Genomic DNA, 25,522 nt, shown 5'->3' on the forward strand with positions numbered 1-25,522 from the left:
CACGGACTGTCATTCCTTTGATTTGGTCTTATACCGTGCCATCTGTTGAGGATTTGTTCCTTTTGCCATTGGTTCGAAGTGATCGCCCGCGCGCCGCGCATTAGACTCACCAGCTGCAGAATATCTCGAAACTACTTGGAACGTCACGTCACTATCACTGGTCTCTTGGACTTGTAAAGAAGTCAAAAAGCTCAACCCATCCGAGGCTTAGAGTGGTAGCAAATAACTAGATGATTTGAGTGGAAACAACTTAGATTACGTCTGTCCCGTGAACCTTCAAAGAGAAAGGATACTCGCGTTCAGCCAATTGAAACCATCTCTGTGCTATCATGGACGCTCGGCCACGTTTTGGCGAAGTCCGCTCGCCGTCTCACGATACTTTGCGAAACGGACAGCCTTCGCCGCGCATTGAGCACTTTGATGGCGAGATTCCTCCCACGCTCTCCCCACTAGACGCATTCGCTGCTCAGGGTCGATTGTTGGCGAGACAGCTGGAGGAGTCAGCTCGCAGAGACCGGCGCCTGAGCAGGCTCCCCCCCGCTAGTGTTGCACGGTCGTTATCGCAGCCTAGACCGGGTTACTTTCGCTCTTCATCCTCGAATGATTCTTCGCGAAGTGGGCGAGGAAATGATCTTACGAGGCAACCCACGCTGAAAGCTAATCCTGAGGTGGAGGAGCCTAAGTTCCGTCCGCAATCTGAACATCCTCGTCTTAGCGGTGTGCCGCACTTCGCTAACGAAGATGTTCCCCACGATGATGAGAACACGACCCTGGAATATGAACCGCCTGTGCCGATTTTAGAAAGCGATATCGAAACACCCCAGTTGGGGTCCCCAAAGGAGGATACGGCCAAGGGGACTGTAACAGAAACGCCACCCCGATTTTATGCCGCTTCGCCTACGAGCTTGGCTTTTACAGGATCACCTGGCACTTCTTTGACGGATACTGCCTCTTCGCGACTCAATATCCCACGTGGTCTGGCGCCGCCTGTTTCGCCACGATCGAGGCCTTCAAGCAGTTCCAGAACTCCACAACTAGAGAGTTCGGACGATGACTATAGTAGTTCTACTGCGGGCTCAACCTTTTCGAAGCCGCGGAAGTTATCTTCCTGTAGCGCGACGTCGTTACCCCAGTCACCGATGAATTCTATGAACCGGTCCCACCGACGCTCGCCCTCTCTGAACTCCGAAGCTTCGAACAATGGCGGCTACATTCCGCGTCCTTCGTACAATTTCTCTCGGCCACTAAGCCGGTCGAGCACCAGCCTGTCTGCCCCCGTGCCGACAGGAGCGTCAGAGCATTTACAGGGGACGAAGCCCCGGGGGCAGAAGCCACAGCCCATTGTGGTACCATCGGTGGCTGACGTGGCCAAATGCATGAGCGAGGAACCATCATCTGCCATGTCCTCGTACACTTATGCCAAATACCCTCTTCCCCGCGGACGCCAGGTTTCTAGGGACTCGGTCATTTTCTCCGGCCTGCAGACCCCTCACTTTGAGTGGCAGGAGCCGCTTTTCGAGAGTCCGGATGGGTCGAGCGCAAATGGGCCCCCAAGGTTTTCACGTACCCCGTCCCCCTCGCCATCACGACACTCGGTATCTTCAATGAAGGCACGCTCCATGTATGAATCCCCAACGTCTGAGCGGCAACTACTTACGCCAGAGAAACCCCCATCTGTCTTCCAGGTGCCACCCTCTCCCGAAGCTCGACGTCCTTCTGAAGCTGCCTCGACAGATGAACCGGCCTCAACTACACCTGCTCCTGAAGCGCCTATTAGTGAGGAGAAAGCAGACACTACTTCCTCGGCAGGCTCTGGATCCACCATTCGGCCTCAGACAGCCAAAACCAATGCGTCCTCCACTCTTATCACAGCAGATGAGCATGTGACTAAAGGCATTGAATGTCATGAGAAAGGGTCACTGCAAGAATCCACATACCATCTCCGTATTGCGGCGAAGCAGAATCACCCGACTGGTATGCTACTATATGCCTTGGCTTGTCGGCATGGTTGGGGTATGCGGCCGAACCAGCAGGAGGGCGTTCGATGGCTGCGTAAAGCCGTGGACTCTGTCGGCCTAGAATTAATGGACGATTCCAACCCGGCCATGCCCAACCGTGTGAGGGAAATGCAGAAAGCCTATCGCGCCCAGTTTGGACTAAGTATCTATGAGCTTGGCGTAAGCCACCTGAATGGCTGGGGAATTGAACAGGATAAATCGCTGGCCCTGCGTTGCTTTGAAGTTGCCGGCCAATGGGGAGATACGGATGCACTTGTTGAGGCAGGGTTTTGTTATTCAGAAGGCATCGGTTGCAAAAAAGATTTAAAAAAAGCGGCCAAGTTCTATCGCCAGGCCGAAGCAAAGGGTGTGAATATGGTTGGAAACAGCTGGTAAGTTGCATGCTTACACCGTGGATATTTCCTCGCTCTCGTGGCTTACGTCTGACTTTGACAGGATTCACAAAGACAAGTATCTCTCCGATGATGGACCCAGTGTCTCATCGCGTGGGCGTGGGCGCCACGGCTCGGGTTCTGACAAGAAGCAACGTAGTAAATCTCGGACGCGCAGTCTTTTCCATCGCAAAAAGTCTACGGCCGCCGAGGCTTAGACAGGATTTGCAGTTTCTTGCGTACGCATGGTACATTGGTGAAAAACCAGGATAGCAAGCTATGTCCTATTCTACTTATTATATCCACATTGTCGTTTCTAACATTAGCATTTTCTTCTATTGTTCTATTGTTCTATTGTATTCTCGTCCTTCCGCTTACTGTTTTCTTTGCCTTTTTTTTTTTTTTTTTTTTTTTTTTTTTTTTCATTTTTTCTCTTCTTTCCTTTTCCCATTTACTTTCTTTCCTTCTTTTGGAATCCTTTACCCTTTTCGATGCATCTTCTCAAGCTCCATAGCGACATGTTGCTCGGATTGTATCATTACCACAGTTGTACTGCCTAGCGCGGTTGCCTTTGACTTTGTCTTGTCTTCCACTCTTTCAACATTCTTCTTTTTTTCTTTTTCAGTCATATGTTTTTCGAGCGGGTCTTGCCAGCTGCTCCAGTCATGGAATTGGACGGAAGCCTTTGCTTCCTCCTCTTGGCCTTGTGGGCGTCGAATTTCTTTCTTGGATACCCCCTAACTTCTAATCACTGCGTGATGTATTCTATTCTCTACTTTCGCTCTCTCTCTTCCTTTCCCTTCTTATTTTTCTTCAAAATTTCCCATGTTGCCTTTGTTTGTGGCCTGTCTTCTACAGTTGCAATATCGTTGCCGCATTTCCTGCGCACCTTGCTTTTCTTTCTGCCGATTGGGGTGTGTTCGCAGAGATCCACACCTGATGATACTCATGATAAGCCTATATAATAGGAATGTCGCTCGACGCCTTTGGGGCACGAAGGAAGTGTGCTAGTGGAGGATTTATACCCTGGCGCCGCGTTCACTCTCGGCTGGGAGGGGAACGGGATGGGGATGTTCTTCTGAAGTGGCCCTATACACATGGAAATATATAGGACATTTCGCAGCCAAGTGATTGGCATCCCAACCAGAATTTCCGGTGATTCGTATTTTGCTTGCCCTTGGAACCCTAAGGTAGTTCGTAAGATTAGTCATGCCTTTTGGGGAGGCCCCGTGGTGGCTTGAACCCTTGTTTTTCTCCCGTTTTCTTGCTCGAGCTGACGTGGGGAAACAAAAATTAAGAGAGAGAGAAAGAGAAAAGGGAGAGAGAAAAGGTATTTGGTACCTTACCTTAGGAATAGGAGGAAGTCTCTTTAGATTAAACGCGACTTCGGATTGGGCGGTACTCTATTTTCCCTGGTCTTTGCGTGCTTTGACTAGTTGTTTAGTTGCGTCGGTCTAAGAGGCAGCTGACAAACCTCCCCTCCAATCAATCCCGCAGGGAGAATTTGCCTCCGACTCTGATCCAATTCATTTACCAGTTGCTACACTGGGAGGAGGGGAATTAACATATGCAGGTGGCCATATCTGCCCGATATCATTGGTGGTTTCACCCCCGGAGGAATCACCCAAAACAGAGCAAGGCATAACATGGATTGGAAAGAAATTTTCGCCATTTGATGTACTACACACGCTACACACCAGCCCCGAACCATGGCGAAATAATGGGCGATCGAGCTCCTTTGGCTTACTTTTGGGTTCTGGCCACCCCGCTAGTCTCACTCCGGTTGTCGGCCCCAGTCCAATGAAGATCCATTGTCCTGCCAAGCATGGGGAAATTTGGGGAAATTGGCGAGGGGCCGGGGTTGCATTCCATCCTCCTCTTCTCCTAGGCCTTAATCCCTCAATCGCGACCAATCGATGCGCGACCACATATCTCGACGGCTGCATGAGGATGTACTTCATGCCTCGGCTGACCTACATTTAAACATGAGGAAACACGTTGGAATGTATATCAAGTTCGTGGACGTGTGTTTCAAAGTAGGGGGACCTGGGACGCTGCCTCAATTTTCAACCCTTTGCCCTTCTTTTTTCCTAATTGTTTTCGCTATCCGAGTCCGTGTGCTAACTACTCCGTACCCTAGCAGTGTTCGCCGCCTGGATCTCCACAGGGTTTCCCCCATTGAGTAATAGCTTGGTTGCTTCTGCATGGGACCGCATGGGACCTGGGGCCGACTGGTCCCAAACTCCCAAGTTCCGCGGTGCTTTATCTGAATTCTTTTAGAATAACACATGTGAAGACCCGCCCCCTCCGGGAGTCATATAGAGAGAGCATTAGCCATCTAACGGTCCTGCCCTTCATGCCCTATTTCCGATTCTCTCGTTCTTAGTCTCGGTCGGTAGACGTCTCTTGCTTGTTGATCATTCGTGCACTGTGCTTCCCGACTTTCATTTTCAATTTGGAGTTTGAGAGTTGTGTGAAGGTATGTTATTATCCCACTGTGGTTCTTTCTTTTCTCCTTTGTTCCTTTTTGACTTAAAAATAATTTTTTTTTTGAAAATTTTTCTTGGCCTTTTTCTTCTTCTTTTTTCCTCCCTTTTTTCCTATTTTTCTCTTTTTCTTTGTCCGCTAATGATATAATGCTCGCTGCAGCCCTTGTCAATTAAAGCGGGCGACACAAGTCTCAGCCCATACTAACCTCGAGAAGAGCATTGGTATGTCCCCTTTTCAGCTTGTTTCGGGTCTTTTCTTGTGGGAGCGTCCTAACTCTGCGGGTGACAGGGCTGCCTGTGTGACAGGTCTTGGAATAAATATAACCGTGTCAAACTCAGATATTTAGTGACGCAAGATGTCCGACAAGCCCGAAGTCACCGAAATAAATGCGGTGGCCTCGCCCGTTGCTACGAAGCCCAGCTTCAAATCTCGCGTGGCTGCCCACTACAAGAAATGGTGGTGGGCACATCTCATTGGGCTCATTATCGTGGTGCTTGTGGTTGTTCTCCCAGTGTACGTTCACTCTTTGTAGAGCTTGTCCCCTGTGACGGTGTCTGTCTGACGGTTCTGCGCTCAAATAGGGTATATGTCGGTTATCCGAACCTCACTCAAAAAGCTATCAATAACTCGGTCCTGGAAATCAAATCCCTGGGGATCACTGACCCCACACCGGATTCATTCCATATCGACCAGTTGCAGATCATCAAAACGGATAGTATCTTCCACCCAACCTTCTACTCATTCAACGCGACTGTCGGTCTGCTGGGCGCAGCGGCATTTGCAACCGCAACCATCCCACAAGTCAAGTCTCACGACGGAGTAGAAGTGCATGTGGTGCAGCACTTGCCCTTGACTGATGTGTCTGCGTTTGGCGACTTCGCAATCGCGGTTATGCACGATGAATACGTCCATCTCAATGTTTACGGGAAGCCGGATATCAAGCAAGGAAGCTTGCCAACGATCAATAAGACGTTTAATAAGACCGCTACAATGAAGGGTAAGCACATGGACTAATTTTCCAATGCTCTAGTCAAGTAGACTAACTAACCGCATGACAGGGCTCAACAAGTTGGAGGGGTTCAAGTTGTCCGGCATGCATCTTACCACGAAAGCATCCGATGGAACAAACACCGAAGGCCAGGTCGTGATTCCTAATCCATCGGTAATGACGATCAGCTTGGTATGTGCCACGAACTCCTCACCGCCCGAGATTTTAGTGTTGTGGCCCCGTTGGCTGATTTCTTTAGGGCAATGTAACGCTGGATCTCGCCGTCAACGGAACTGCGATTGGAGAGTCGTATATAAAAGACCTGACGTTGAAGCCTGGCGAGAACACTTTCTCCATGAGAGCCAAGGTGGATCAACTTAAGATGGTCGATCTGATGTCGAAATATCCCGGCACGATTGTTCCGGTGGACATCACAGGCTCCGAGACCAACTCTAGTGTGTACGATGGCAAGCCTCTATCATACTTCTCGCGGGCTTTGGCATCGAACAAACTCCGGGTTGACCTGAATATTACTGAGGTGATAGGTTCAAGCGTCTCAAGCCTCTCGAGCTGAACGGGTGTCGCTGTATAAATTTCGACCTGCAATATTTGTTATTGGTGATTCCCATTGTGCTGTTTTTGTTACTTTCTTGCTCGTTGGAGCCCTGTTGCCGGACCGATGACGATTATAATTGTTCTTGATACCAACTTAATGCAACTGTGATGATCTGACTGCTTGATGCTGGGAGGTGGTCTCAATTCCAAGTGATATTCCAAGATGACTTCCAGGTCAGCATTAGAACAGCATCTGCCCCTGTATAACAGACAACGCTGGGAGACCTCAGTGGCTTGTCATTTCCTGTAATAATAGCACTAACCGAATATCCTATAAAAGAAAGGGAAAAAAAAGGAGAAAAAGAAAAATAAAATTGAGGTCCGCCTCATCCAATACGTTCAAGTCCTTTTACAGACATAGTGATATACATATGTTCCCATGTTGAATTACCGCCGGGAACTACACGAGACTAAATTAGGTTTTGGTAATTGAACGGTTTATCATTCGGAGTTCCCGTCGTCGTTGTAGTAATAGTGGTAGGACCGTGGATCACAACGCCATCGGATAATCCAACGGGCTGCTTCGTGTATTGAAGTCAATTGACAGTCTCGAACCATTAAACTTCCTCATATTACCTACGATGGATATACCTATTGGTTGGTAAGACAAGAATTCAAAGTGTAACCTTATTCCTTGTCAAACGTGGCAATAGTCGGCACAACGGTTGAGCTTGGCTGCCGTAGTACATACATGTACTGGATGTATATAGGACTTAGTACTTACTAGGTACATACATAGTAACCTCTTGTTGAGCATTTGTCAGCTTCCTTCCTGGCAATAAACCACTGCAGGGCATCAACATGGATACTAATGGCTACAAGTGTTTCGGGCAATTTGGGATTAACACGAATCGGATATTATCGGGATAGAAACATGTGCATATATTATTAAGGTTCCAAAAGGCATATCAGTTCTCTCATACCTCTTGATTCGTCTGTTTGTCTCATCGATCTTGCCAAGACATCATCAGTACCCACAGGAAAGAGAACGTGGGTGGTTCTTTGGGCCGTCTCTTATCGGCTCTTTCTTGTTTGCCCTTCGGGACCTGATGGTAGGTTATTTGCGAGACAATGGACTTTTGAGAATAGCAAGGGGTATACTGCTCTAAACAGTGAATAAAGTGTAAATGTCGATGGGATGCAAATTGAGGCATTATCTCTTAGGGTTCGGGAACCATGCCCGGAGCTGAAGATGGAATCCCCCTTCAACCCCAATTTCTCTGTGATAGTGGGACTATACGAGGGACAAAACGGAATAAATCTAGAGCTGGAAATGACGTTGATCTTCGCTACACAGCCTCAAGCCGTCGCCCGAGAAGGAAGAAGGTCTAAGCCGATGCTGAGAGCATAAGGGTAATCGGCGGAATGCTGCAGAAGCCGTGTAGTTCCTATCGGCAGCCGGCCGAGATAAGGACAAGCACTTGGCGATCCACCCGATAATCCATGCTCAATAGTTCCTTACGACGACTTGCTAATATTAATATTAATACTAATACTAATACGAATAACTTGACGATACCAGCACCTTATCGCAGTCTATAGCCTGAATATTCCTTCGGCTCAATACGAGGCGAGGCGTTCAGAGAGAGATGCCGATAATGGCCCGAAGTGATATATGATCTTATCATACGGTGATATTGATCCGGCGAAGATCACTGGATCCAATTACCTAAATGTTTCTGGAGTAACCCCAACAAATGCCAATATGGACATTGCCGTATCCCCCATCTCTCCCCCCTAAATCAAGGATCCCGGTGGAGACGGTCTTACCCAAGGTCCTCTAATGCTTCAAGGTCAGGCGCCAAGAGGAATTGGAGTTTCTCCAACGCTTGGTTCCTGGATTGACTCCATCGATATGCGATTATCATTACGTGAAATGCCTCATCTATGGGAAACAACTTCGCCATGATCTTCCCTTTGCACGACTTATCTGGTGAAGACGGATATGGGACGATGCTTGGGATTCTCCACGATAAGACATCTATCGTCAATAGTCATTTCTTGGTCGAAATTCTCGGCCCATGGATGCGAGGACTGAAGCCATATATAAATGGCATATCTTTCAGAATGTCTGTCCGGTTGTCCATAACAAGCTCGGCTTCAATTTCTTATTCAGAGCTCCGAGCAATCAAACAGCAGAATGGGTGTCAATCTGAAAGTTCTTGCCGTGTCGGCCTTGGCCGCTGTTAGCAATGCCTCTCCTCTCTTGTATCCTCGAGCTGCAGATTCGAATGTCACCTATGTGTTTACCAACTCCAATGGCTTGAACTTCACTCAGATGAACACCACTCTGCCCAATGTCACCATCTTTGCGACAGGTATTCTTCCCCATCCCCACCCGTTGAAGCCTAGAAAGAAGAAGCTAACAATAAGCAGGCGGCACCATCGCCGGCTCTAGCGACGACAACACGGCGACAACAGGCTACAAGGCCGGTGCAGTGGGCATCCAAACCCTCATTGATGCAGTGCCGGAGATGCTGGACGTCGCCAACGTGGCCGGCGTACAAGTCGCCAACGTCGGCAGCCCAGACATCACCTCGTCCATTCTTCTCGCGCTTTCCAAGAAGATCAATGATGTCGTCTGCAACGATCCTTCCATGGCCGGCGCAGTGATCACCCACGGCACCGATACCCTAGAAGAATCCGCCTTCTTCCTCGACGCCACAGTCAACTGCCGCAAGCCCATTGTGATCGTTGGCGCCATGCGTCCCTCAACCGCCATCTCCGCCGAGGGCCCGATCAACCTTCTCCAATCTGTCAGCGTGGCCACCAGCGCCAAAGCCAGAGACCGCGGCGCAATGATCGTTATGAACGACCGAATTGTCTCGGCCTTTTACGCCTCCAAGACAAACGCCAACACCGTGGACACCTTCAAGGCCGTTGAAATGGGTAACCTGGGCGAGGTCGTCTCCAACAAGCCCTACTTCTTCTACCCGCCTGTTCAGCCCACCGGCAAGACCGAAGTCCATGTCTCGAACATCACCGCAATCCCTAGAGTAGATATTTTGTACTCTTATGAGGATATGCACAGCGACACTTTGTACTCTGCCATCGAGAATGGCGCCAAGGGTATTGTCGTAAGTACTCCATCTACAATCTCATAACCAAGCCTTGGAAATGACTCCCCTAACAACTCAATCCAACAGGTTGCTGGCTCTGGTGCTGGCTCTGTCTCTAGCTCATTCAGCGATGCCATCTCAGACGTAACGTCCAAGCACAATATCCCTATCGTTGCCAGTACACGTACCGGAAACGGTGAGGTGCCTTCCTCTGACGAGACCACTCAGATCGCAAGTGGGTATTTGAACCCGGCGAAATCGCGCATTCTTCTTGGTCTGCTGCTTGCGGAGGGTAAGAGCGTTGAGGAGATTAATGAGGCCTTTGCAAAGATTGGAGTTGCTTAATCTGATTCTTCGTTGGGATTTTGGGATTACAGTCGATGTAATATAGACCTATAGACTCATAGATTTCATGTTTTATGACTTAGAAGGCGTGGTTTTATATATAGCTTATTGGATAGACAATTGCGATTATGGAGTCTTCCGCATTGATCTTCGTGGCGATTGGCCAGAAAAATTGAATCCAGAGATAACATTGGTGTGGAAGAGAAATGAAGGTGGATTGATCTGCGAATTAATTTCTCACCATGCGAAAGCTTAATCTTATCAGCGACAGGGGTTTGCAGACAAATATAAGTTCATTTCATTCCTTTCGTACTTGCTATTCAGACACAGTGATAAAATAATAATAAACACACGACCCATGTTTTCATTGCACCCATTCCATTATCTTCCCCAACCCCCTCGGCTTCTTTTCTTGTTCAATGTTTTAAAGTCTGAAGTAACAGGCTACATCTCATGTAGCGTATTATATCCCGTCTCGATCAAACTCCGCGCACCTCGTGCATCCCCTCCAATATGCCAATAGAACAAACCCCCCAGCTTCGTCTTAGTCGTAAACTGGGCCTTCTGCTCCACCGTCCGCGGCGTATCATAGGTCACAAACCCGCCATCACCACCGGAGCAGTACGCCGCGCCAAGCTTATCATCGTGATGTTCCTTAGCCCCAGGACGAGGCAAGTCACTATAATCGAACACACCATCCTCGCCGCCAGCCCCGACATACCGCTGACCGGGCTTCTCAGTACCCAAAAACGACCGGCCGTACGCAGGAACCCCTAAGAGGATTTTCTTCGGATCAACCCCCTGCGAAAGCACATACTGCACACTGGATTGACACGAAACAGCGCCCGGATTCCGAGATGGGCTGTATAACTGCGCGTGGTGCCCGCTCTCATTCGTCCAGGGACCGGCAAAATCATACGTCATGAGATTCATCAAATCGAGATACACGGAGGCCTTCCCAAGATCGATATTCCGGAGAGCCCACTGCCCCGCCGGGAGACAGGTTGCTAGAACAAAACGCGGCGTAGGCAGCGCCTCGCGCAGCTTTGCCAGAAGCCGCACATAGTCCATTCCTTGCTGTGGGTCTGCGGGGTGTTCCCAGTCGACTGGCGATAGACCAGTTAGTAATACGTTTGGGCAAGCCAACCAAGAGAGAGAGAGAGAGACAGAGAAAACGAAGGAGGTGAAATTCGGTCTACATACTGTCGAGTCCATCGAGGCCGAATTGATCCACGAGCGCCCTGGCCGTGCGGACAAACGTCTCGGTGCGCGATTGACTGCGCGCCACGACGGCGAAGTTCTCGCTTCCCTTGCCGCCGCCGCCGACGGAGAGAATGACTTTCATCTTTGAGTACTGCGGTTTCAGCTGCGTGAAGGCCCGGATACAGCCCTTGGTGCCGTCTACGGGCATTTGCGTGTCGGCCCATTCATCGCTTAACTATATGTTAATGTCTGCGGTTAGCTATGGGATTCTTGTGATTTGAGGATTTTTTTTTTTGCTTTCTCTCTTTTTGAGAGAGAAATCGGGTGGGAAATCCCAACATAAACGGTGCCGTCTTCTTTGACCCTAGAAACAACAAAACGTCTTGGTTAACTTCTTTACTTTGCATAGTGTATATAACCCGGGGTTCCCTCGGTTTCGATGTATGGCTGTACTACCATGCAAATGCGTAGAAGATATGGGAGACAAATCCCAATCTGAGCGATGAGGGAGGCTGCTTTCGGTATATCCGCCAATTGGGATAATATGCTGCGTTCATGTAGTATGGAACCTCATACGAAGCGTTACTTGAGCGTTCGGCGGCTTTGCGACGCCAGTGGGGGAAGATAGAGGAGCCGGAGAATGGCATGATGGTAGCATACACAAAGCGGGATTAAGGAAGGAGTTGTAGATTTCTAGAATAGAGAAAAAGAACCTCGAATGATAGGATATAATAATCAGAAAATTAGAAAATTGATCAAAAAAGTTCTCCAACAATCGTGAACAATTAAAAGTCCCCTTTAAAATAAAGTGTGCGAAAAGCAACTTCCCTAGAAAGGACAATGTCACGTGTGGAGGAGATGTTTCTCTTCTTTTGGCGTGGTGGGTTTGGTTCTTTTTAGTTCCTCATCTACTCGTATTTCGCAAAGAGAAAATGTGAAAATGAAAACCCCCCTCCTCTCATGCGAGACTTGGGCGCACGATTGAATAAAAAGAAGGCAACCAAAAGTCAGTTTCTCGGCGACATAGACAGAAAGAGTAGCATAACATTTGCTGCACAATGCACCAGGACGCGCATGGAATATTGAATTCATGACGCTTCCTCCTTCTCCTTCTCTCTCATTCTCCCCCTCTCCACTTTCCAAGCCTCAGAGTCTAACCCCGGACCATAATATTCTATTTATCCTTCTGTTGCAGGGTTACCAGAGGACCGTGTCAATCTGGGCCTTCGACGGTGCAGGTCAGTGGCCTGGGATATTCATTCGCTGGCCGATCAGAAGGTCAGGATAATATCGAAAGGGACTTTTTGATCGGCGGCAGCTCCCAGAGGGTCCAAACTCCCGGATTACGCTCACCCCACCTTTCGGTGACTGTCCCGTTGACTGGTGGTTATTGGATGCCCCGGAAGCTTCATGAGCGAAGCAGGCAAAGTGCGCGCGGCTTGGTGATGGCCTAGAAGGCCGTTCTAGGACATCTCGGTGAAGATCTGCTCACGAGTCCGGTGGCGACACCCAGCCTCATTGTAAGATCCGAGTGGGTCGTGGTGGTCGAAAGCTGCGGGTTGGGTGGACTTGGTATAGGAGGGAAACCCGCCCCGGAGATGTGTTGATTTTCGTAGGAAGTATCTCTCGAAGATGTTCATAGACAATGATCACCGTTGATCGATCAGTGGGTTTCATTTTGGGGGCAGTGGTTTTTCATTTTCCCTTTTCCCTTTCCCTTTCGGGTTTGCTTTTTCCTCCCTTACCCCATAAGGTTTGCTTCATTGCTTTTTCTCACTCGTTCAAGCGCTGTGGGGGAAGAACTGCAGGCTAGTTATTAGTCGCTTTTTCCACCCCGCATGACGGATTACAATCAATGCTTGGATCACTCGGCCAAGCCATGCACCTGACCTTCCAATGTAGGAGGTTGATGAAATTGATTGGCCTCTCCAGAGGGTCATATCTTCGGAGCCCTAAAAGGTTTATAGCATCCTGCCCAACATTTCTCAAGCTGAACCAGTTCCTCTAACGGCAACAATGGTTTCTTATTAGATTTCCGACTCGTTACACAGGACATTGTCCACAGACAGACCATGTGACGTCGAGATTTCCTAGGATGTCTCGTATGCAGGGGCAGTAGCACCGGTGCTTTCCTCTGCAGCCATGCCGTCCCCTCCCCAGAAAGGATCTACAGCGTTTCTTTTCTTTTCTTTTTTTCCCGTTTTCCCCGATGTCTCCGTTGGGTGGAAATCTCTATGGCTGTACAGGGTATTCCCACTATTGAACCTAAACCGGATAATTTTAGAAAGATTAGGGGTACAATTCCCGCGGGATGGCATCGTAGATGAGCCACACTAGGAGCTTTAATGTATAAAACCGATAACTGATATTTCCGGGGTATTGATTAACAGTTAATTACCTCAGATCTCAGGCACCAAGAATGATGGCTCATGTAATCGGCAAGTCAATTTATATGTGAATCAAGGGCCCCAGGAAGCCTCGTGATTGGAGATATTCACTCTAGCCTCGGTCTTCAATGGCCCAAGCTTCCTCGTACTCTTTTATGCCTGGCTATATCGTCAATCTTTTATAGAAATTCCACTTCACCGATGTTTGCACTCGTGGGCATTGGGGAGGGTTCGGTGTCATTCATGTAGTGTTCGACCTGTGGCTTCTCTAAGTGGATCTTGCATCACTTGTTGGGAAGTGAGCCCAGTGACAAAACTACATCAATCGACTAAATCATTGACAAGCCTGTTTCTCAATTGGCTCGCTGATCAGTGTCGAAATTCCTTGAGAAGAGAGGGATTGATCCTATTCAAAGGCTCAGGCAAGAAGGCTATAGTATAAAATATCTTCTCAAAACGGCGCCCGAAGTTTGAACTGCTTGAAAGACCACCCCGTCTATCGCCGCCTTGTATCGGACTCAAGACCTAACTGCATATTTCGTCAAGAGTGATAGTGGCTTTAACCGTCTTGCATATGTCGGATCTCTTTATACCTGCTTCTCTAAATGCTAGGGGATGTGAGTCGTAGTCTTGACCTGGAATGCTGAAGGAGTACAAGGCTAGATGCTATCGTCATCCATGGTTGAGCAGGAAAGCACATAACCGACCTCAATAATTCGTCACTTCGACTTATTTACGCGATTCTTTTCTATGCCAGCATATTACTTAATTTTGTTGTGATCTCAGGGGAAAGATGGGCAGGATGAGGCTGTATCAGCTACTCATACGTAGCCTACTGAGGACCGGATGCCTTTCCAATAGATCTCAATTCTATGGACGACTATATCAACTATCTTGACTGCTTCTTCTCTATCCCAACTAATGGGTAAAGCCTTCAGGGGTTAGGAGCCGGTGATCCGGCCAAGCCACTAGGATCACGTGGTCTCGTATAGATTCATAACAAATTTGATTGATAACTTGAAGTATACTGTGGCCGATCACGTGGAAGAAGTCTCTCCTTTTCTGATTGAGCTTCTCTGATTGGCTGATTATAAATCACCTCTGCAATTGCCACCGCCTTCCGTTTCTGAAATCAGGCCTTTTCAACAATGGGTTGGCTGTACAAAACTCTCCTGCAACCCCGAATTGACCATCACTGCTTTGACAGCGTCACGAGCCCATTTACTTGGAATATCTCACCGCTTAGCGGTATATTGCAGAACCCCTTGCTCCCTGATTCGGAAGGATTCCAGCATCAAATCGTATTTGAACTCAACTGCCGCTCAAATCTCCGGCCGCGAGCTTCGAAGCTCCTACTCAGTCGTTGCCATCGCAATTACAGTTGCCGCATATCTTTCCCTTACTTCCCTTTCGGAACGGACAAGATAGTCATGTCTGCAGACGTTAGCTACGCTGCATCACGAATCCTAGCCTCCGGCAGCGAGCGCGACCCTAGTTACAACGATTTCTCCTTCACCCCCTTCTTACGAAGCAGCTTTGGCTTCGGACTCGCTAGCGATGTACCCGTCTGCAAGGCCTACAGCGAAGGCCACTGCCCCTTGGGCCCAGCATGCCCCGATCGACATCCTACCCCATCTCGAGTGACAACATCAACCACTACCGCTTCGGGGCTGGCACCGTCCACGACGCACGGGTCACTCGTTTGCAAGCATTTTCTCAAGGGGCTGTGCAAGAAAGGCCTCAAATGCGAATATCTCCATGAATACAACCTTCGTCGGATGCCAGAGTGTCAATCCTTCTCGCGGTCCGGCTACTGTCCGAATGGCGACGACTGTCTATACCAGCACGTGCGGGAGCAGGCCCGGTTACCACCGTGCGAACACTACGATCGGGGATTTTGCCCGCTGGGCCCGGTGTGTGCGAAACGTCATGTGCGCCGCCGTCTGTGCCAGTATTACCTGGCTGGGTTCTGTCCGGAGGGTAAGGCTTGCACTGATGCTCATGCCCGGTGGGTTGAGAATCTTCCCAAGCCATCGATTAGGGTGGAGAAGTCGGAGGAGGAGCTAGAGCGGGAGAGGCTTTTGATCCGCGAGGAACAGGAAAGAGAAAAGGAGCGTGAACGGGAATGGAGGAGTGAGCGGGGACGCGGGGGTGGATTCATGCGTGGCCGGTTTCGAGGCCGAGGACGTGGGATGTAAGTGGTGGAATGTTATGATAGAGAATCGGTTTGGTTTATGTTGGATTTAAGCTTATTACTAGAACATTGAGATACCCAAGTTGAGGCATTGACAATTTATTTCCTACGCGTGATTCTGCTATAGTATGGTGCTAAGTGTACGTAAAAGAAGCGGCTTTAAGTAGGAGGAATGGGTAGTAGAAACTGCCATCCGTGGATCAATGTTTGTACAGCACCTAGAGCACACAGCCTATGAGACTCCCTGTAGTAAATAGAAATACGACTTAAGATTGGTACTCCAATGGATGACATCATGACAGAGCACCATTGCATTTCCGTATTAGTAGTTCACAGTGCCGTTTCAATGGGATTATTCACCACGCGGAATTAGACCGCTACGGATTGAGTCTTCTTCGTACGAGGGAATGGATCATTTCAGCCTGAATAAGAAATCATTCAGCAAGGCAATATCACAGTGTCGAACATTCTCGGATCGGAAATGAAGCCATTTGCTAATCATCAGTAAGACTTAGCTAAGCAATTCATTGGCCGGCTATTGATGGGTGGACTAGTGGGAATCCGGCTGGACCGCCGGCGCCCCACAGAAGTGCCTCAGCAGCCAATCACTGCCACTAATCTCGGAGCTCCATGATTCTGTAATCGATTACGGATCTTTTGCAAGCTTGAATTCGATGGTGACGAACACCTCGAATGGAGGGGCAGGTCGGTCCCCTCGTGGACGGCCGTCTCCCCAGGGTGCTAACCTTATATAAGGGCTGTCGCCGTTTCAGGCCTGGACTTCACTTACCATCATCCATCCTCCAGTCAACTGCGTTACGATCCACCCTCTAAAAATTCCCCCCCATCACATATCTGTCGCAATGGCTCCCAAGATTGCTATTGTTTACGTATGTAGCTCCCAATTTTCCTTTCATTCTTCGTGCAACAAGCTAACACATGGCAGTACTCCATGTACGGCCACATTGCCCAGCTGGCCGCTGCTGAGAAGAAGGGTATCGAAGCTGCTGGTGGCCAGGCCGATGTCTACCAGTAAGTTGACACAAAACCCTGAGGGTCCTAGATGCAAATTTCCTGATAAACTTTCTACAGGATCGCTGAGACTCTGTCCGAGGAAGTCCTGGCTAAGATGCACGCTCCTGGCCAGAACAAGGATGTCCCCATCGCCGAACCCAACACCCTGAAGGACTATGACGCCGTGTTGTTCGGTATCCCTACTCGTTACGGTAACTTCCCTGCACAGTGGAAGGCTTTCTGGGACAAGACTGGCAGCATCTGGGCTACTGGTGGCTACTGGGGCAAGTACGCCGGTCTGTTCGTCTCCACCGGTACCCTGGGTGGTGGCCAGGAGTCCACTGCCATTGCTTCTATGAGCACTCTCGCTCACCACGGCTTCATCTACGTTCCTCTTGGATACAAGACCGCGTTCGGCCAGTTGTCCAACTTGCAGGAGGTCCACGGTGGTAGCGCCTGGGGTGCCGGTACCTTTGCCGTAAGTTCCGCGCTTATGCCTTGTTGTCAACTGATTTGCTAACATGCCCTGTAATAGGGTGCCGATGGCTCCCGCCAGCCCACCGCTCTCGAGCTTGAGATCGCCCAAGAGCAGGGCAAGGCTTTCTACCAGCACGTTTCCAAGGTCAGCTTTGCTTGACTACATGGTAGTGGCGATGCCCAGACTGAGTCTCAGCCTGTCGCCTCATCGCAGCAACCACAGCAACAACAGAAGGAACAAACTGCAAAGAATGAAGCTCCCAATACTGCGCAGAATGGTAGGCAGAATGGACAGGGTACTCAAGGGGAAGAGAAGGAGGCGAGGGGGGGACCTTGCGGTCTTCCTAAGAAGTGCGTCATTCTCTAATGATTGTCTAACCCAAATATCTTTTGTGTGTTTTGTTCACTTTGTTGTCTGCTCCTATGGCGTTTTGTGATGGGTTGATACCTCGTGAGTACTTGGGATCTGGGAGAAATTTACCAATCTAGCAAATATGATAGAAAATACAATACTTCATGATAATTTAGAGTTAATAGCGAGTAGTCCATATATCATCGCTTAGTGTGTCTTGGGAGAAGGTAGAATACGAGAGACCAGAAAAAGAAGGTTCTTAAACTTTTAAGACTCCACGATCATGAAAACGTATTTTTATGGATCTGTTCGGATTAGGCCCAAGGTAAGATTCTTCATTCCCATTGAAGTAATGAGCTACTTTGGAGGAGGGGTATTGGGATTACGAATCTTACGCAATGTCGGTAAGGGCGGTCTGCGGGGTTCCAGTAACAATGTGGTAACCGACGACGATGACGATAAGAGCTGTTCCGCCTTCTCATCTTCTCCTCTACCTGTGCTCTCTTTTCTTACTCTCATCTCACATCTCGTCCTCACTCCCACCCCCGCCTCACTATACCTACCTTGTGCTTTCCCATCGTTATGGTTTCATGAGCTTAACCAATTTCTCTACCTACTCATAGTGAGCAATACATACAAACGCCACTACCACCTCGCATTTGACCACTGTTAAACGCCAACTCCGCTCCCCATGGCGTCCCGGCCGATCGTTCTGAGATTTGAAAGCCGAAACGGTCAGTTCCGGCTGACAGTCAGCCCACAAGAACTCTTTCCATCGCTCAAGCAGAAGGCACGTACTTGGAATCCATGTTAACAGCGAAATTGTGTCCCAACGGTAGCTGACGGAACGCTAACTGCTCCATCTATAGATTTTAGAGCACCTCCCTCCGGACACTGAGCCATCTTCGATCAGCCTATCCAACAGGCCTATAGGTACTGGTAGTGATGAAAGATACTTGGATGGTCTCGAGGGTATTGCTCTTGAGAGTGTTGGTCTAGGGTCAGTTAGCGAGTGAAGGGCGGTACCCCTACCGTCGGTGGACTTGCTAATACTTGGTACTAGACATGGAGACAAGTTGTATCTTGGCTACAAAGAAAAGCAAAGCTTACAGGATGGTGCTGCAAATGGCTATGCTAAGAATGAATCCTCTCGGCGCCTGAACGGGGCCCCCGTCCCGCAAACCGAAACTGTTGCGATCCGCCCTCAACCTACCTCGCCGACCGCTATAATCAAAAACCCCTGGGATGTGGTCCAGCAGTCACCGCTGGATGATGCGTTGGACAAGAAAGATGGGAAAATTAAGCGTAACCGTGATATGAAGATGTGCAAGCATGGCCCCAAAGGCATGTGCGATTATTGCATGCCGCTGGAGCCCTATGATCCAAAATATCTTGCAGAGAAGAAGATCAAGCATTTGTCGTTCCACTCGTATTTGCGAAAGATCAATGCCGCAACCAACAAGGCCGAGCTCAAGAGCTCTTTCATGCCTCCGCTGAGCGAACCATACTACCGAGTACGACGAGATTGCCCGTCTGGACATCCGCCGTGGCCCGAGGGGATCTGTACCAAGTGCCAACCGAGTGCCATTAGCTTGCAGCCCCAGGAATTTCGGACGGTAGACCATGTGGAGTTTGCTTCACCTGATCTCATCAACTCGTTGCTCGACTTCTGGCGTAAGTCGGGTGCTCAGCGATTGGGCTTCCTTTACGGTACCTACGAAGAGTACACCGAGGTTCCTCTGGGAGTCAAAGCTGTGGTTCAAGCAATCTATGAGCCACCGCAAGTGGATGAGATTGACGGGGTTACGCTTCATGAGTGGCAGAATGAAAAGGAAGTAGACGAGGTCGCACGCCTGTGTGGCCTTGAGAAAGTCGGAGTCATCTTCACTGACTTGCTAGATGCTGGGCAAGGAGACGGTTCAGTTATCTGCAAACGACACATAGATTCGTACTACCTTTCATCCCTAGAGGTTATATTTGCGTCGCGGTTACAAGCCCAATATCCGAAAGCGACGAAGTGGAGCCGATCTGGCCGGTTTGGTTCCAATTTCGTCACCTGTGTTCTCAGCGGAGACGAAGAAGGCGCTATAACGGTGAGCGCTTACCAAGCGTCGGTTGCAGCCGTTGAGATGGTTCGAGCAGACATCGTTGAGCCTTCTGCGGAGCCCTCGGTCATGCTGGTACAGTCGGAAGAGGACGACACTGAGAACAAGTCACGATATATACCTGAAGTCTTTTACCGCAAGATTAACGAGTATGGTGTCAGCGCGCAGCAAAACGCAAAGCCAGCTTTCCCTGTTGAGTATCTTTTCGTCACCTTAACTCACGGCTTCCCAACGGAATCATCCCCGCTTTTTGTTGAAGGTAAATTCCCAATCGAGAATCGCGAAGTTATCGGTGAAAGCCAGGAGCTCCGCCACGTCGCTCAGAAGCTTGTCTTCCACGGTGATCCTGACAAGGCAATCCGAGCCGTGTCCGATTTCCATCTCCTATGCTTCCTTCACTCTCTGTCTACATTCAGCAAGGTAGGCGGATACACCTCGAACTGGTCTCTTAACCCCCGCAGACTCTGACATAACAACAGGAGGAAGAAGCACTGCTCGGCCGCGTTGCGACAAAGCATGACCCTGCAGACGGAGTTCAGTTGATACACACCCCCGGGTGGGCGACGTTGGTCACAATTCTTCAGGAAAGTGGTGAGCGCCCCCCTAAGCGCCCCTGGCTGAATTCGGCCGATTCTCCACGCCCAGTGCCCCAAACCGGAAAACGTTTATTCCCCTCAAGGCCTGAGTCTCCAAAATCAGAAAGTGAACAGCTTGCTAAGAGGTTCAAGGGAGCTAGTCTAGAGTGACTGCTCGGTCCGAGCCGCGTAGCCACATCCCCCCCCGGTCGAATCATCCACACCAGAAGCTGTCATGTCATCGGACGCCCTGGCCTAGACTACGCCATCGATTGAGCAACGTGTCTCTGACGCTGCAGTGTTTTCCGACGTGTTTTACCAGAGGACCATGGCGCCTCCCATCCCCGATCTCCGCCAAACCCATGCATATATTTCGACAGGTTTAGGTATCCGCATGTGAGGACAAAACTATTGTGAATATAGCGCAGGTGTATTAGATGGTACGGATGAAATGAATCTACGTTGCTCAAGTATTTACAAACATCTGAGATCGTGTCGAGTATCATCGCATTGAAGCAGACTACAATACGTGGATTACACCAGACTAGACCGTAAAAATCACCATACTTATAAGGAGAATAACAAACAGAAAGGGGTGCACAAAACACAAGAAGCCCGAGAAAAAAAAGGTAACCAACAAAGTACATACAATACAATACAACCACAATGAAACAAATATCAAAACAACCCTACTTTTTCCCCTTGACCATCTGCCTCAACCTTTTTTCCACGATCTCCCGACCCTCAGCCGACCGCCACACTTCATGCGGTGCCCCCCGTACCACATCCCAGTGCTTCAGATTCTTGGTCACCTTCGACAACTCCTCCTGCGTCTTCCTCCACTTCTCACTCTTCCGCACCTCCACCCCAGAACTAATAACCGTCAATGGCGTAGAAGGCATCTGGACATGACGCGCGGTCTGAATCTCCGACGCAGTCATCGACTTAGCCACCAGATTCTCCTGCAACTTCGCCCTAATGACCTTGGCCGTTTGATACGCGCTCCGACCGATGACCCGGTCTTCCCGCGAGCGGCCCTTAAAGATAGCGCCGGCAAGCCGGTCCAGGCCAAGAGGTGACAGCACGCCGCGAATCCAGAGGAGGAAGCCCCGCCCCGGCGACCCGAGGTTATCCAGGTAATCTTCATGCAGGGCATCAATGAGCATGATCCCGTCGACCTCGAGGAGATGCCTACTGGCGAAGATGCGGCTGTAGATGGCGCCCACGCCTGCCGACACCAGCACCCAGGGCCCCTCTTCGCCGGCCAGCGCCAGCGCCTCGGAGAGGGCATCGGACGCCATGCCGGCCGAGTAAGGGGACGGAGCGTTGTCGGAGAAGGCGTAGCCCGGCCGGTCCCAGTAGCAGTAGCGCTCGATAGAGCCGTTGCGGTACGCGTCATCGATGAAGGGCTGCAGGGTGTGTTCGACGGGGCCGTCGCTGCCTTCTAGGAGGATGGTGGGGATCTTTTCCCCGGAGGGGGTTTTGCTGCCGGGATTACCGATGCAGTTGAGATGCACCTGGTAGTTGTTGCCGTTGACGTAGTATTTCTTGCCTGGAGTGGGGAGGGAGGCGTCTTGGATGCGAAGGATTAGCGTTGCTGTGAAGAGGATGGAGACGAGTGCTAGCACGGCCATTATGATTGTTGCGATGAGCACGGCGAGCCATTCGCGGAGGGGTCGGCGTGTCTCTTCGCGGCCGGTTAGGCGCTCTTCTTCTTCTTTCTTGCCCCATGCTACGTAGCGGTTCTGTGCGATGGCGTAGATGGAGATGAAGGTCGCCCAGACAACGGAGGCGATGCCCACCCAGCCTTCTTCGATGCGGATGCGTCCTACGCTGAGGATGATGCACATGTCCACGAGGAGGAAGGCGGAGAGGATGGCGCCGCATATTGTCATGGGCTTTGAGGGGACGGAGAAGAACAGGAGCGCGATGACCAGGTAGCCGACGGTTAGTGTGGTGTATGCGAAGCTGAAGAAACCGGACCCGCGGGTGTGCATCATGGGCGGGCTGACGAAGATGGAGACAAGTAGGAAGGTCCACCAGATGAAGCTTAGTACGAGGAAGAGAGATGAGAGCCCTCGGAGAGCGCGCACGCTCCAGAGGTTATACGGGGAGACCTGGGGTTGCTTGTTAGCATGGCGATGTTGTAGGTGTAGTTTGAGCTACTTACTGCAGGATCATCGGGTCTCAGATATGCGGGATTTTCGCGGGGAAGCAGTCTTGTGCGTTCATCTGGCTCTCGATAGTGTTGCTCACGAGAATATCTGGCAGAACCCCCTTCCTCATCCGGGGTCTGGGATTCCTCCCTTTCCTGGCCGTCCTTTTTCTTATTCCACAATGCTACCATTGTGTCCTATTGTTGTGTGAGCTGACAGGCGTTGTCTATCAATGGGGGAAGGATATATGGAGGTTCATAGAGTGGACCCTTTCAATGAAGAGGGATTGGAAAGAAGACGACGATCAATCGAATGGACAATAATCGGGATGCCGAAGTTCTTCAGAGCTGGGGTGACGTCATCTCGAGGACATGCGCCTCCAGAAATATGTCGACCAGGATTGCAGGACAAGAAGTCTGGCTTCAAGGGCCGAATGCGGGTGTCTAATAATCAAGCATCCGCATCCATGTAGGAAGAGGATGGACATGCAGCTCTGGAATGGCTGGTGAAGTCATCGATTGCTCATGTCGGCTTAACCACGGATGGAGCATCTCACAGACTCCAACCAACTAGGGGACCTTCTGGAAACACCCTAAGTGGCTTCTTTTCCAATCGGTGGTACTGACGTCTGGTTATTTTAGAATGATGTAGGGTCTAGACTAGAGATAGGGGCGATCAAGTCAGATGATCACGCAATGCCCTTGACAGCCTCAAATTATACTCCCGACAATCGTATTCTTCGGCACTGAAGATCGAGGGATTCACGAATGATCTACACTTTCCCTGGGACCTAAAAATTGGGCTATCACTTTGCTGCTTCTTGACAATCAATTGAAACTCACCATAACCATCTCCGCAATCCCTTTGCCATGGCTGTGACGTCACCGGGGATGGCTGCTGGCCTGAGGCATCGCGGTTTCTGCCCGGACCTCAACAATCGTCCTCTCTTTGAGTACTAACAAGAAACTAATATCCGCTGTCTGCTCGTTCATTGGCCTCAGGCACTCCCTTGTGCAATAGAGATAAAACTGTCCAGTCTATCAAAGACGCATTCACGTACCAAGCCAATTCAAATCATACGGTACCCCATCCTGCCGATCATCCACCACCACCCCACATGAGCTCCCGTCCATCCCACCGCAGGAAAAAGGAACCCGATCCCCCGGCGAACATCCCATACATAACCCACATCCATGAGTGAACTGCAGAAATCCTTTGCCAAAGCAAAGCTGGCCAAGCTACCCCCCGAGGCCCCACCGATCCCCATGCACCCCCGCGACGAAGATGATTCCGAGTCCGCCTCGTCGACGGGGACGGTGGTTCCCTCGCCCAGCCGGCAGCTATTCGCCAGATCGCGGGGGTAAGTATATTCACCCTGTGCTGCTTATGGCACAGTCACTTTTGTCCACGCGACGCTGGGATTGCTACTCTGTCGCGGAGTGCAATTGCTGTAGTTATAGCTTCTAATGCTAACACACCTCAGATCCAATTCCACCGAAACCCTGAACTGGTCCGACTTCTTCACCCAGGAACTCTTCCTCGTCCAGGAGACGGACTCCGCCCGCATAACGCACCATGTCTACCTGACACCGCCGACGAACTCGGGCCCGCTATTCGTCATGCACCACGGCGCCGGATCATCGGGTCTCTCCTTCGCGACCTGCGCCGAGGAAATCCGGAAGATCCTCCCCAAAGCGGGGATCCTCTCTCTCGATGCGCGGGATCACGGCCAAACAACAACAGTCTCGGGGAGCGGAGACAACACCATTGAGCTAGATTTAAGTCTGGAAACGTTGAATCGGGACCTGGTATTCGTTGTCCGCGAGACACAGTCGAAGATGGACTGGGAGAGTCTACCTGACATCATCCTGGTAGGACACAGCTTAGGCGGAGCGGTCGTCACCGACGTAGCGAAGAAGGGCGAGCTAGGGCCGAAGGTGCTGGCTTATGCGGTCTTGGATGTGGTCGAAGGTAGGCCGATTCGATTCGTCTGGTTGATCAGACTAACTGTTCGAGCATAGGTTCAGCAATGGACGCTCTCCAAAGTATGGAGAAGTACCTCTCTACACGGCCCTCTAGGTTCCCCTCTCTTCCATCGGGCATCGAATGGCAGTACGTTCATCACCTTCATGCTCCTTGTCCAACATATCTTATCCACAAGTATCATATGCGGACTAAATCCTAACAAAACCAGCACTCGCTCCCGCACAATCCGCAACCGAACCTCCGCCCGAGTCTCCGTACCCTCCCTCCTGTACGAAGAAACCGCGCCAACCGACCCCTCTAAACCATGGGTCTGGCGAACCAACCTAGCAGAAACCAAACCCTTCTGGGAGAACTGGTTCGTCGGCCTAAGTAAAAAGTTCCTCGAAGCGCGCGGGGGCAAACTACTTCTCCTAGCTGGAACAGATCGACTGGATAAAGAATTGATGATTGGACAAATGCAAGGTATACATCCCACCTCCCCCTTTCCCCTTTCCCGCACATCCTTTGTGAATCATGCCCTGCTCAACCACTCCCGGAATATGTACCATGAACTAACGGGCACAATTCAAGGTAAATACCAGCTTCAGGTCTTCCCGGAAGCGGGCCACTTCATACAGGAGGATCAGCCGGTCAAGACGGCTCAGGTTCTGGTAGACTTTTACAAGAGGAATGATAGAAGTGGTTTGATCCTGCCGCCTAAGGTGGCGGATATGCAGGCCTCGACAGCCATGAAGCAGGGGGCTGGGGCTGTTCCGCCCTTCCCACCGCCGTTTGGGAAGGGACAGGGCTCTTTTCATAAACCATAGATGGCTGGCATAGATGGCAGGGTTTCGGCTGTTTGTATCGTGTTGATTATTATATCGATACAGCGTGCGAGTGTACAAAGATTTTACGAATACCATTAGAATATTTATGTTGATGTTGATAAGCTTAGAGCGGTAGCATCTGTTGCTTGGTATTAGAATTGGAGCACTCTTTGCGACCTTGTCCACTTTATACTGGTACACAGTCGATTGACATGGAAGAAATACCATATGATTATGGGCAACATCCCTAGATATTCAGTCTGCGAATCCCGAGCAGGATCTAAATATGACGTTTGATACAGGTTGATTTTGATAAATTGCAACGGCCACCAACACCATCCCATCTGAAATAAGCCAGGACGCCATCTAGAAGATTCCAGC

At 50.1% G+C, this 25,522-nt stretch overlaps 11 protein-coding genes across 11 annotated transcripts; 9 read left to right on the forward strand and 2 right to left on the reverse strand.

Moving 5' to 3' along the window:
* Positions 1-329: 329 nt before the first annotated feature.
* On the forward strand, positions 330-2,607 carry BDW43DRAFT_311241 (uncharacterized protein; the record flags this gene model as incomplete). Its single annotated transcript, XM_032047146.1, has 2 exons — positions 330-2,389; positions 2,454-2,607. 2 exons carry the CDS (start codon positions 330-332, stop codon positions 2,605-2,607), a joined length of 2,214 nt encoding a protein of 737 aa, XP_031900366.1.
* On the forward strand, positions 2,449-3,269 carry BDW43DRAFT_89073 (uncharacterized protein). The gene has a single exon (XM_032050662.1). It carries the CDS (start codon positions 2,669-2,671, stop codon positions 3,128-3,130), a length of 462 nt encoding a protein of 153 aa, XP_031900367.1. The 5' UTR covers positions 2,449-2,668; the 3' UTR covers positions 3,131-3,269.
* Positions 3,270-3,476: 207 nt separating this feature from the next.
* BDW43DRAFT_88991 (uncharacterized protein) lies at positions 3,477-3,881 on the forward strand. Its single transcript, XM_032050661.1, has one exon. It carries the CDS (start codon positions 3,599-3,601, stop codon positions 3,845-3,847), a length of 249 nt encoding a protein of 82 aa, XP_031900368.1. The 5' UTR covers positions 3,477-3,598; the 3' UTR covers positions 3,848-3,881.
* Positions 3,882-5,234: 1,353 nt separating this feature from the next.
* BDW43DRAFT_311242 (DUF3712 domain-containing protein) lies at positions 5,235-6,441 on the forward strand (the record flags this gene model as incomplete). The annotated part of the gene is made up of 4 exons (XM_032047147.1): positions 5,235-5,392; positions 5,461-5,876; positions 5,938-6,059; positions 6,127-6,441. 4 exons carry the CDS (start codon positions 5,235-5,237, stop codon positions 6,439-6,441), a joined length of 1,011 nt encoding a protein of 336 aa, XP_031900369.1.
* Positions 6,442-8,622: 2,181 nt separating this feature from the next.
* Positions 8,623-9,886, forward strand: BDW43DRAFT_311243 (asparaginase ahrA; the record flags this gene model as incomplete). The annotated part of the gene is made up of 3 exons (XM_032047148.1): positions 8,623-8,800; positions 8,859-9,559; positions 9,629-9,886. The coding sequence occupies 3 exons, from the start codon at positions 8,623-8,625 to the stop codon at positions 9,884-9,886; spliced, it is 1,137 nt and encodes a 378-aa protein (XP_031900370.1).
* A 350-nt stretch (positions 9,887-10,236) lies between these two features.
* BDW43DRAFT_89166 (glycoside hydrolase family 18 protein) lies at positions 10,237-11,834 on the reverse strand. The gene is made up of 4 exons (XM_032050663.1): positions 11,546-11,834; positions 11,429-11,453; positions 11,090-11,324; positions 10,237-10,992 (listed from the first exon to the last, which is right to left on the reverse strand). Exons 1-4 carry the CDS (start codon positions 11,734-11,736, stop codon positions 10,331-10,333), a joined length of 1,113 nt encoding a protein of 370 aa, XP_031900371.1. The 5' UTR covers positions 11,737-11,834; the 3' UTR covers positions 10,237-10,330.
* Positions 11,835-14,374: 2,540 nt separating this feature from the next.
* Positions 14,375-16,124, forward strand: yth1 (cleavage polyadenylation factor RNA-binding subunit YTH1). The gene has a single exon (XM_032041969.1). The coding sequence runs from the start codon at positions 14,625-14,627 to the stop codon at positions 15,672-15,674; it is 1,050 nt and encodes a 349-aa protein (XP_031900372.1). The 5' UTR covers positions 14,375-14,624; the 3' UTR covers positions 15,675-16,124.
* A 409-nt stretch (positions 16,125-16,533) lies between these two features.
* Positions 16,534-17,528, forward strand: pst2 (putative NADH-quinone oxidoreductase Pst2; the record flags this gene model as incomplete). Its single annotated transcript, XM_032047149.1, has 5 exons — positions 16,534-16,560; positions 16,617-16,702; positions 16,763-17,162; positions 17,220-17,306; positions 17,358-17,528. 5 exons carry the CDS (start codon positions 16,534-16,536, stop codon positions 17,526-17,528), a joined length of 771 nt encoding a protein of 256 aa, XP_031900373.1.
* Positions 17,529-18,204: 676 nt separating this feature from the next.
* npl4 (nuclear protein localization protein 4) lies at positions 18,205-20,647 on the forward strand (the record flags this gene model as incomplete). The annotated part of the gene is made up of 4 exons (XM_032048963.1): positions 18,205-18,303; positions 18,383-18,513; positions 18,577-20,038; positions 20,098-20,647. The coding sequence occupies 4 exons, from the start codon at positions 18,205-18,207 to the stop codon at positions 20,362-20,364; spliced, it is 1,959 nt and encodes a 652-aa protein (XP_031900374.1). The 3' UTR covers positions 20,365-20,647.
* BDW43DRAFT_89485 (uncharacterized protein) lies at positions 20,647-22,979 on the reverse strand. The gene is made up of 2 exons (XM_032050665.1): positions 22,364-22,979; positions 20,647-22,310 (listed from the first exon to the last, which is right to left on the reverse strand). Exons 1-2 carry the CDS (start codon positions 22,538-22,540, stop codon positions 20,883-20,885), a joined length of 1,605 nt encoding a protein of 534 aa, XP_031900375.1. The 5' UTR covers positions 22,541-22,979; the 3' UTR covers positions 20,647-20,882.
* A 203-nt stretch (positions 22,980-23,182) lies between these two features.
* Positions 23,183-25,354, forward strand: ppe1 (putative ribosomal protein/carboxylic ester hydrolase (Ppe1)). Its single transcript, XM_032050666.1, has 5 exons — positions 23,183-23,709; positions 23,833-24,320; positions 24,371-24,461; positions 24,544-24,797; positions 24,906-25,354. The coding sequence occupies exons 1-5, from the start codon at positions 23,543-23,545 to the stop codon at positions 25,139-25,141; spliced, it is 1,236 nt and encodes a 411-aa protein (XP_031900376.1). The 5' UTR covers positions 23,183-23,542; the 3' UTR covers positions 25,142-25,354.
* Positions 25,355-25,522: the final 168 nt, after the last annotated feature.

The sequence above is a fragment of the Aspergillus alliaceus genome (assembly GCF_009176365.1).
Source record: "Aspergillus alliaceus strain CBS 536.65 unplaced genomic scaffold BDW43scaffold_22, whole genome shotgun sequence".
In the NCBI taxonomy this organism is placed as follows: domain Eukaryota; kingdom Fungi; phylum Ascomycota; class Eurotiomycetes; order Eurotiales; family Aspergillaceae; genus Aspergillus; species Aspergillus alliaceus.

Coding starts and splice junctions, on each gene's coding strand:
- BDW43DRAFT_89073 (XM_032050662.1), top strand. CDS start 2,669: ATGTCCTATTCTACTTATTATATCCACATTGTCGTTTCTAACATTAGC.
- BDW43DRAFT_88991 (XM_032050661.1), top strand. CDS start 3,599: ATGCCTTTTGGGGAGGCCCCGTGGTGGCTTGAACCCTTGTTTTTCTCC.
- BDW43DRAFT_89166 (XM_032050663.1), bottom strand. CDS start 11,736: ATGCCATTCTCCGGCTCCTCTATCTTCCCCCACTGGCGTCGCAAAGCC. Junction 11,454..11,545: donor ATCTTCTACGCATTTGCATG/GTAGTACAGCCA, acceptor TGTTGTTTCTAG/GGTCAAAGAAGACGGCACCG. Junction 10,993..11,089: donor CGGCCTCGATGGACTCGACA/GTATGTAGACCG, acceptor GTCTATCGCCAG/TCGACTGGGAACACCCCGCA.
- yth1 (XM_032041969.1), top strand. CDS start 14,625: ATGGGTTGGCTGTACAAAACTCTCCTGCAACCCCGAATTGACCATCAC.
- BDW43DRAFT_89485 (XM_032050665.1), bottom strand. CDS start 22,540: ATGGTAGCATTGTGGAATAAGAAAAAGGACGGCCAGGAAAGGGAGGAA. Junction 22,311..22,363: donor TGAGACCCGATGATCCTGCA/GTAAGTAGCTCA, acceptor AAGCAACCCCAG/GTCTCCCCGTATAACCTCTG.
- ppe1 (XM_032050666.1), top strand. CDS start 23,543: ATGAGTGAACTGCAGAAATCCTTTGCCAAAGCAAAGCTGGCCAAGCTA. Junction 24,321..24,370: donor GGTCTTGGATGTGGTCGAAG/GTAGGCCGATTC, acceptor GTTCGAGCATAG/GTTCAGCAATGGACGCTCTC. Junction 24,798..24,905: donor GATGATTGGACAAATGCAAG/GTATACATCCCA, acceptor GCACAATTCAAG/GTAAATACCAGCTTCAGGTC.